The sequence below is a fragment of the Chaetura pelagica genome, unplaced genomic scaffold, assembly GCF_000747805.2.
Source record: "Chaetura pelagica isolate M959 unplaced genomic scaffold, ChaPel_1.0 scaffold995, whole genome shotgun sequence".
In the NCBI taxonomy this organism is placed as follows: Eukaryota; Metazoa; Chordata; class Aves; order Apodiformes; family Apodidae; genus Chaetura; species Chaetura pelagica.
The window spans coordinates 4769-14642 of record NW_009953385.1 but is presented as its reverse complement, the minus strand read 5'-3'; the positions used below and the strand labels follow the sequence as shown (position 1 = coordinate 14642).

At 52.8% G+C, this 9874-nt stretch overlaps 1 protein-coding gene across 1 annotated transcript; it reads left to right on the top strand.

The window, feature by feature from the left end:
• The first annotated feature begins 33 nt into the window (after positions 1-33).
• On the top strand, positions 34-9418 carry PPA1 (pyrophosphatase (inorganic) 1). Its single transcript, XM_009998199.1, has 11 exons — positions 34-117; positions 241-305; positions 2831-2884; positions 3309-3428; positions 5046-5132; positions 5444-5570; positions 6071-6198; positions 7816-7901; positions 8115-8184; positions 8763-8802; positions 9387-9418. The coding sequence occupies exons 1-11, from the start codon at positions 54-56 to the stop codon at positions 9416-9418; spliced, it is 873 nt and encodes a 290-aa protein (XP_009996501.1). The 5' UTR covers positions 34-53.
• Positions 9419-9874: the final 456 nt, after the last annotated feature.

Below are 9874 nucleotides of genomic sequence, written 5' to 3'. Positions count from 1 at the left end.
AGTGGGCCCCCCCGTCCCCGCCGCATGCGCGGGGCGGGCAGCGCCGCGGCACCATGGCCGGGTACAGCGTGGAGGAGCGCGGGGCCCCGCACAGCCTGGAGTACCGGCTCTTCTTCAGTGAGTCACCCCTTGCTTTCCCCTGCCCCGCACCCCGCTCCTCCTCCCCGCACCCCCGGAGCTGGGGGTGCAACACCCCGGCCCCAAATGACCCCCCTGCCCCCGGGACTTCTTGCCTTGCAGAGGACTCCAGCGGGCGCTACATCTCCCCGTTCCATGATGTTCCCATCTACGCGGATGCCGGCAAGGTAAGAGGAGCTGGGACAGCCCAGGGAAGCTGTGGATGCCCCATCCTTGGAAGTGTTCAGGTTGGATGGGGCTTGGAGCAACCTGGGCTTGGTGGGAGGTGTCCCTGCCCATGGCAGGGGGGAGTTGGATCCAGATGATCTTGAAGGTCCCTTCCCACCCAAACCAGTCGGTGAAAGGGGGGTGAGGGCTCACCGAGGCAAGGTGGCTGATGTGGCCTCTGGCAGCTGATGGAGCTCTGGGCCCCCAGGGTGAGCATTTTGTCCGTGCTCCTCGGGGAATGTGGTCCTGAAGCACACGAGGGAGGCTCCCCCCCAACACCGGCAGGAGCACCCTGACAAAATCCAGCTGGGTGCCCTTTTCTTGCAGTCTCAGCCTCAGGTAGAGGAACAAAAGAGATCTCATTCTGATATTCAGGCCTGGGATCTGAGAGGTTGTTTTGAACCTGCCCACGAGGTCGCACAAAAGCCTTTTTGGGTGAGAAGTTTCCCATTTAGCTAAATACCTTCACCCACAGAGGTCAATACCTTCACCCCACGGAGCTACACGCTCACGCTGTGGGATATTTCAGCCTCAGGTTTTGACTGCAGTGAGGCCTCCTGGTGCCTGCAGTGTAATCAACTGCTGAGCAGGAGGTGAGGATGGTAAATTCTCAGTGGAGCAGCTGCTGGGGACTTCTCGCCTCACCGAAAGTGCAGCTGAGGAACCCGCCACGTGAGGAGATGCAGAGCTTCTACATCCTTCCAGCAGCCAGCAAAACCAACCTGGTCTGAATCACCCTCTAAAATAACTCTAGGAGAGCAAAAAGGCTGGGCTCCAGTTTTCAGTGAGTGCTCCTGGAGGGAGGGAGGGGTTGAGAGACAGGAAAAGATGAAGCAGAATTGAGGGTGAACCTCTGAAAAGTAGCTGATTTAGCTTTGGGGTGCAGGTGTTGGCAGAGAACGTGTGGGTGTCTCAAAGGTAGCTGGGACAAGGTAAATCCTGGTCGAGCAGGGAAGGAAGGAGCAGGGGAGTGAGTATAGGGGTGAGGAGGGTTTCCACAGCCTGGTAATAATTAACAAGGGAAACTGGACTTCTGGTTCCCATGCCTTAGTGCTGCTTTTGCCAGCATCTCCATGCCAAGAAGCAAGTACCACTGCAGGTCACAAGTCCCCGAGGTTGCCCAGTAGTGGTAGGGAGCCTGACTTGGAGCAGAAGGTTGTCCTTCCTCTGTCTGGGCTCCTTGATCTTTATCCTTAGACTTCTAAGACACTGAGAGGATTACAGGGTGGGTTTTTTCCGTGCAGGGCTGGGATGTGCTGACCTTATCTGCACCCGTGTGTCTTGGCGTTGTGAAGGAATGACCTTGGGCTGCTTGGCTGGGTGTCTTAGACCAAGGCAGGACTGTGGAGAAGCCACCAGCCTAACAAAGATGCACCCCCAAGTCACCGTCCCTTGCCTGAAAAGCCACAGACACCCTGCCTGCCCTGCTCCAGTTGCCTCATGCCTTTCCTCAAGTTACTTACACGTAAAAAGACTACTTGCTTTTAAAATGGCAAATGAGCAGTGACCCCCTGTAATGAAGGGGATGTAATGAACTTGTGTTAGGGAAGGGCGTGGGCAGAGTCTGTGATCTAACAGCACTTTTTGCCCAGTATCAGCCTCCTGATGGTGCAACAGAGGTGTGAGGGACTTTGCAGTGCTAATACTGCTTAGCCTTGGGATTAGAGACCTTGTCGGTGCTGGGGAGCAAGGTCTGACTTTTTCCTGAAAGCCCTTATCTCCTCAAACAGCTCATGTCAAGGTGCAAGCGTGGAAAAAGCTTCGGTACTTCAGGAGGAGGCTCTGCTGCTGGGCTCTCAAGGGCCCTCTCAGCCCAGCTGGAGTCAACAGGAGATGTTTTGAAGAGTCATCTGTAAACCAGATCCTGCAAGACGTGGTTGTGTGGTTCTCCCCCACATCTTCATCCTTGCAGCATGTTGCCCCCAAGCTCTCTCAGCGTGGAGGGGGAAACTTGGGCATCTCACCCTGCTTCCAGACATTCCAGAATACTTGGGAGTGATGTTCAGGGTAGTACCCACAGTACTACATAGATGGCTTACTCCTGGAAGCCTTCTAAATTACCAGAGTGGCTCTTGCTGTAGCATTAAACACTCTGGATTTAAGGAATATGCATAAAATCTCACTGTAGTGAGGACAGCTTGTGTGCAGCTGGCTTGGATTCATTTAAACCTGCTGTTTCATTACCTGGGAACATGATGGAGACATCTGTAGGTGGCAGCTGATGGAGAATGGGTGGTGCTGGTGACTTTGCTGGTGACTTTCCTGGGTCTCATCTTTGAGTGATGCCAACTGGACTTGCCAACTGGATTTCTATCCACTCCATCAAAACTGGCACTGGCAAAAAAAAAACAAACAGGAAGAAAGTTAAGAGTTTGGATGCAAACTGGCTGGTGTTGATACCTCCTCAGATGTGTCCCAACAATTTAAAGGGTGGTCTTGAGATTCCTGCCTCCTCACTGATCTTTCCCTTATTTTTTTTTTTCAGAATGTCTTCAACATGGTTGTGGAAGTACCTCGATGGACAAACGCCAAAATGGAGGTAACTATGTCACAGGTCCTACCAGAAGTGCTTAGAGCTCACTAGTCTATTCATCTTTGGCTTTGCCAATTCCCTCCTCAGTTCCACCTCCTGAATCAGGACAATTTCTGATTTCTCATCTAAATACTCGAGGTATGAAGGCTGAGGGTTGCAGGAGCTGGAGGAACTGGGTATTCCTGTGTGGCTTCTGGTGACAGCAGCATCTCACAGCCCTCAACCCCACAGGGTTCTGACCTTTGTCAGCCTGTTGAAAAACAAAATCCCAGGAGGTGGCAACGCAACGGGAAATGGAGTGGTCCAACATCTGCTGGTGGCATCAGGGTCAGCTCCTGGGCTCAGTGAGCAGCCAGCGTGGTGAAAAAGAACAGCCTCCTTTTCCTCAGGGAGCAAAGCAAGTGTGATTTGTGTAACTTTTTTCTTGCAGATTGCAACAAAGGATCCCTTAAACCCAATTAAGCAAGACGTGAAGAAAGGGAAGCTGCGCTATGTCGCCAACGTGTTTCCTCACAAGGGCTACATCTGGAATTATGGTGCCATCCCACAGGTACTGGGACCTGGCTCAAGGACTCATCCTTCCCAGTGGGGAGGAGGGAGGATGCCTGTGTGTGTCTGACAGTGGATTCCTGAGGAAAAAGGTCAGCTGAGAGTCTGAGGTGGGACACGTCGTGTGTCACCTGGCTCATGAAGACGACCTGTCCAAAAAGCAGGAGTAGTTGTTAAGAGGAAATATCAAGAGGGAAGCTTGTAGCTCATGCTCTGAACGAGCAATTTGAGGATGAGCAGCTGCTGCTAGTGAGGTACCTGCTGTGTCACTCCTCTCTTTGGCCACCTGGCAGTTTGCTTGGACAGTAGCTGACAGGTCTTTGGGGTTGGATGAAGGAAGCTGTCACTGCACAAGGAACTGGGCAGCTGGCAGTGCCCTCAGTTCCTGCCTGGTGAAGCATAAGCAGGATCTTGGTGTACAGCCCCTGGGCAGGATCTTGACACAAGCTGCTTGTAGCAGTGAATGAGCTGCTTGCTCAGCTGCTCTAAGAGATCCAAAGACTGTCTTTCCCATTTCTGCCCCTCATATCGTTTGGAGCCTGAACCACAGCAAGACCTGCACGCTGAGCTGCTGGGTGGTTGCCCGTGCCCTGTTCTCAGTGCTGGATCTGAGAAGGGCACTCTGAAGTCCAGAGGCAGCTGCAGAGAGATGCTTCCTCTGACAACAGCTGGCAAGGGGGCACTGACAGGCAGTGACACCTGGACACACACTCTGAGCTGGCTGGTGACCAGTGTCAAGGGTGTTTATGCATCAAGGACAAGGGACCAAACTTCACACTTCCACGCAGACAAGTGCAGTAGCCATTGGGAAGGGTCCTTCAGCACCACCTGAGTGTCAGTACTATCTCCCTGAGTGCTCTGCATGCATCACAAGGTCTTGACTGTACCAGTCACATCCTGGCATGCAGAGGTTTGGGAAGATCATTCCTTCTTTATATACCTTAGCAACCTCAGAGGTAGATGCTCCTCAGGATGGAAGTGGGCATGGTGTCCCTTGGCTCCTGGTCAGAGATGTGTGGTTTAGGCAGCTGTCATTTTTTGAGGCAATTTGCTCCAATGCCTCCTGGAGCCCTGACTTCTAACAGCTTTTCCTCACCATTTCAGGTGACAAGCACTGGCACAGGATAGGGGACTCCAGGTTCTTGTCACAGCTCCAGTGTGACAGCCTGTCTTTAATTGTTTCATGAAAAGGAAACAATACACCCTATGTGTCTTCCATCTCTGCTGGGCTGCTATCTGGAGTTCAGGAAACTTCTGTTAAGAAATGAACAGGGAGAGGAACAGGCAGGCAGCCAAAGCAATGAGTGTTCTTTATAGATGTGAACTTCACCTTTATGCAGCTGTGGAACGGATGAGGAAGTCTGGAAAGCTGTTGAAAGAAAGGTTTGTCAGTAGGAGGGAGCAGCTTGCCCGTGGCAAGATAAAGCCTTTTAACTTGGAGTCAAACTGGTTTGCAGGCGTTTGTGAAATCGTAGCCCAGCTGCTAGACCTAGAAGCAAGTGTGGAGTGAGACATCATCTGTGCCTTCCTGGCAATTGCATGCCTGCAATCCACCTGCTTTTTGTTTCCTCTTGAGACCTGAGAGTTCTTATTCCTACGTGTGGGGGTGTTTTTGCAGACTTGGGAAGACCCAGGTCACAAAGATGAAAACACTGGCTGCTGTGGAGACAACGACCCGATCGACGTGTGCGAAATTGGAAGCAAGGTAACACATTCTGCAGGGTAACTGTCTTTTGGAATGTGTCATGAATGTTTCTGAAGTCAATTATCCAGAGGTATTACTCAGTTCCTACCTCCTCTACCTGAAGAATGTGATGATTCCCTCCACTGCCTCTGGGGGTTGTTGAGATCTTGCAGCTTGAGCCTGGTGAGCCAGGGCTGAAGAAGTGACAGGGCTGACCCTGATGAGTGACAGCCAGTGTAGTGGTTCCTGGACTCTGGCAGCTTGCACAGGCTCCTGCCATGCATTCCTTGGATGCACCACCACAGACAACGAGATTTGTGTCCTCCTTGCAGGTCTGTTCTCGAGGAGAAATCATCCAAGTGAAGGTGCTGGGCACGCTGGCCCTGATTGATGAGGGAGAGACTGACTGGAAGGTAATTGCTATCAACGTTGAGGACCCTGAAGCAGACAACTATAATGGTAAGTAAGAGAGGGAGGACCAGGCCTGGCACTTCCCTTCTCCTGCTGAGAGCCTGCAGGAAGCTTTCAGGTCAGGACGTGGGCTTGCTCCTTCTGTGCCTGGTATTCATCAGCTGTGATACCAGAAGGACAGCAGAGTAAGATGTTAGCAGTCCTATCTCAAAACATCCTACTGCTGTTTATCCCAAATTCCATCCTCTGCACAGCCTGGCACCTGGAAGAAGAGGGTGGCGGGACAGCCTGTCCTCTGAGTGGGAGGAAAGGGCTTGTCTGGTTTATCTGTAATCAAAGCTGTTTCAAGGTCCCTGTGCTCCTGGGGGTGATCAGGGGGTGCTGTGAAGGGGAAACCCCTCTGCAGCCCTCCCCTCTGGCTGCACTGTGAGCTGGCTGAAGGGCTGCTGGAGCTGCTGGCTGAGAGGGGCAGCTCAGGAGAGCAGGGGTGGTGGCTGAGGAACTTCTGCTCCTGGCTTTGGCTAACAAACGTCTTCACTCCTGCCTAGATATCGACGATGTCAGAAGGATGAAACCTGGGTACTTGGAAGCTACAGTGGATTGGTTCAGGAGATACAAAGTACCTGATGGAAAGCCCGAGAACCAGTTTGCTTTTAATGGTGAATTTAAAGACAAGGTAGGATCCCTTTCTTCATGACTGTAAGGGTGCAAAGGCCTGCTGCCCAGAACCAGAGCTCGAGGTGCATGGGGACACAGATGAGTAGTTGCTGAGAGACTGGGGTTCTACAAGGCTGCTGGGAGCTGGCTTCATTCTTCCTGCTGCTTTTCCAGCCTTTCTACTTGTTTTCAGGAACATGAGGAGAAGAGTAGGGTTATCAGGCTCTTGGATACGACCAGTTTTTCTTTTGGATGACGTTCACGTGGGATCACTTCAGGGCTGGGAGCCTCTGGGTCAGACCCAGGGTGGAAACCAGCCAAGATTATTTGCTCCTGCTCTGGAGCAAAGGGTATTTGACATCACCCTTTGCTTCCCTGGCTCACTGTCTTGGTTCCACTGCAGCTTGTTGCAAGTTGACTGCTTAGGAGTGAACACTCTTCTTCCCTTCAGGCCAAAAGTGTTCCCCACGCCCTGAGAATAAGGCTCTGCCTGGGCAGCTGCTCCTCTGCCTCTGCCCTGGGTGGGGTCACACAACTTGGTACTGCTGAACAGGAGAAATCCTGCCCCTGTGCCCTCCCTTTGCCAGGCCTGCTCTGTGCCACCAGGGGGTTAGTGAGGTGACTTGAATCCCGACTCTCCAGAGGTGAAGCTGCCAAACCTGGTGTGGGAAGGGCAGGAAGGGGTCAGAGGGGTAGAAATGGAAGTCCCATTGGAGTGGACTTGTCCCCTTTGGCTGTAGCACAGCACTAGGCTGTGTGGGCTGTGACATCTTGCTGCCCCTCAGGATGGGTGAAACCAGAATCAAGGCCAAGGCAGAAAGCAGGGACAAAGAACCTGCAGTGTTTGACTTGGCTCTGTGGTATCAAGCCAGGCTATTTCTTGCTGGTGTTCATGCTAACAAAGAACTGTGTGCACTTCCTTCTCCTGCTGGCAGGTTAATGCTTGAGCATATACTACTCTTTCTTCTTTTTTTTTTTTTAAGGAAAAATTATATGCTTGGAAGCAGATTCATTTTTTAAGTAGTTGCAAAGCTAGATTAGGTGCATGTCTCTTCCTGTTGATCTGTGCAGAGGTTGAATGAATTGCCTGGAGTGGAAGAAGGCTCACAGATAGGTCAGGCTTAACCAGCTCTGGAAACAAACTGAGTGGGAGGAGCAGCAAAGTGGAGGTGCTTTTATAACACGGCACTGGCCTGAGACTAGAATCACAGAATGGTTTGGGTTGGAAAGGACCTGAAAGATCATCTAGTTCCAACCCCCCCTGCATAGGCAGGGACACCTCCTGCTAGACCAGGTTGCTCAGGGCTCCATCAAACCTGGCCTTGAATGCATCTTCAGCTCCTTCTGGCCTGAAGCTCTCTAGGTGACCTTGGCATATGCTCCCATCTTGAAAGTAAAACAGTTTGTGTTGTGAAATCCCCATTTGAGCTTGTGTTTACTGGGAGGTTGCTGCTGTTCCTGAAAGGCACAGGACTGGAAGAGGTCTCTTTGGGTCCCTTCCAGAGTCAGAAACTATCTAAAATCAGCCTGGCCTCTTGTTCCCATGTAACTGATAGCCTGATAACTGTAACTGATAGAGAAGATGGCCCTGGTGCTCCCTCCTAACACGATGTTTCTTCCTCATCTTCACCTCCAGGCTTTTGCTGTGGACGTCATCAAAAGCACTCATGAATACTGGAAAGCTTTGGTAGCAAAGAAAACTGATGGAGGGGAGATCAACTGGTAGGTTAATCCCTATGGGACTGGGAGCATTCCTTGCCCCTAAACAAACAACCCTGAAACTTCCTTCCCATGCTTTCTGTTGTCCTCTTCTGGCCCTCCCACAGGCCTTCCCCTTCAATCTGACAGTTGTAACGATGACTCTTCATGTGTGTTTCACACCCCTGGGGGACAGGCTTGGCATTCCCAGCCTCACAAGTGACCTTTCTCTTGCAGCACAAACCTGACGGTGTCTGACAGCCCTTTCTGCTGTAGTCAAGGCTGTGCAAAAGCCACTGTGGATGCAGTAAGTAGCAGTCTTGAGTGTCCTACCCCCAGTGTCACCACCTGTGTGGGACCTGTGAACTGTCCTGGCTGTGGGAACGGTGCATTGTATGCTCAGAATGTCTTGGGTGGATGAACACAGCACCTGGTTCTGGTTAGACAGGATGGGTGTAGAGCAAGTTCCTCCAGAGGCTTCTCCTTGCCCTGAGTCACCTGGGAGATGGAATCCAGAAGGGCTAAACTTCTGAACCACAGCTTGGCTGTCAGCTCTTCAGAGAGCGTTTCAATATTTGGTCTTCCAAGAGCCTCACAGCACAGGTCACCCTTTGGGAAGAGAAGGTCTTAATTCCTGAGAGCCTTGGAGCCAGAGATCTTGCAGTGAAAAGCTGTAAGTTTCCAGAGCTCCTGCCCAGTTCCAGGGCTGACCTGCAAGGGGTTAGAGGAGCAGGAGAGGAAAATCCAAATGCCACAGGCAAATTTACACTGCCTAGACCTTAAACTGTGCTCAGTAAAGACCCGTGCAGCCCTACAGGATGTCTGGTGAGGTTCAGGTGTAGGGTTAACCTCCAGCAGCAGCTGCTAATACACTTCTCCTTTCAGGCACCACCGTGTGAAGCAGCCAACCCGATCCCATCCGAAGGTAGGTCTCAATCCAGTGCAGAATGGAGGCTTCCTGAAAGGAATAGGAGATGGTTTTATCTGGTGGCTGGGAACGAGGAGCCTTTTGACACCCTTAAGATAGGGCTCCCTAAGGAAAGGAGGCTGTGGGGAGGAATCCTCAGCCAGCTCTTGTCTTCTTCTGCACGAGGTGGTGGGGGGCACCTTCACGGGAACTCTGGCCATTGCTGTAGCAGGGACAAGCCCCGAGGGCGGGAAGGGGAGGTGGGCTGTTTCCTCCCACTTCACGGCCGAGAAACCCGAGACGACGTGGACGCCTGGCATAGGGGGGCTGGAGGTTCAATGACTCCACCTCCCGGAGTCAGCTGAGCCGGAGGGAAGCCCAGCCCGCTCTGCCTGGCTGGCCGGGCCTGCACCGAGCACCCGGAGCAGAGGGAGACTTCAGCAAAACAAAGACACAGCAGCAGGGCTGCACCAGAACCCCAGGGCTGTGTGGTGGAGCTGTAGACAGGCACGGGAGGGGCCCCCTCTCCTGGAGGTGATGCCTCAGTGCCCTCTGACTAAATCAGTGGCAAGCAGAGGACTAACCCCCTCTTTTTTTCCCAGTTGACAAGTGGTTCTACTACCAGAAGAACTAAGACCCAAGGACGGGTGGTGAGACAGCCACGTCCTTCCCCTCCCCGGGAGGAGTAGACCAGAAAAATAGCTTCAGTGTTGGCAAGAAGACCTTGCCCCGTACCTTTGCCGAGTAGAATTACGTGTCTAGCAGTGCCCTGCCTGCTGCACCGAGCTCTTGTGGAGCCCAGACCACTTCATTTATCCAGCCCAAACCCCCCTGCTCGCGCGTGGCCGTGCAGTGTGTTGTGTCGTGGCGACGGGAGGTCGCTCACCTGGGTGGGAAGTGTACGATAGAAATAAAAACCTCCTGAAACCGAGCCGGGCGGGACCCCTTTCTCTTTCCTTCTCCCCACAGAGCCCCGCAGCCGGCAGGGGTGGGAATAAGCCGGGGAGCGGTCTCGAACCCGCGGCGGGGCGGGTGTGACGTGGAGCCAGCGCGGCCGGCCCCGCCGCCCTTGACGTCCTTTCCGGCTGGG

Excerpts from the sequence above, each read along its gene's own strand:
- PPA1 (XM_009998199.1), top strand. The coding sequence starts at position 54 with ATGGCCGGGTACAGCGTGGAGGAGCGCGGGGCCCCGCACAGCCTGGAG. Across the intron at positions 2,885-3,308 it reads GGACAAACGCCAAAATGGAG|ATTGCAACAAAGGATCCCTT; the intron begins GTAACTATGTCA and ends TTTTTCTTGCAG. Across the intron at positions 7,902-8,114 it reads GATGGAGGGGAGATCAACTG|CACAAACCTGACGGTGTCTG; the intron begins GTAGGTTAATCC and ends TTTCTCTTGCAG.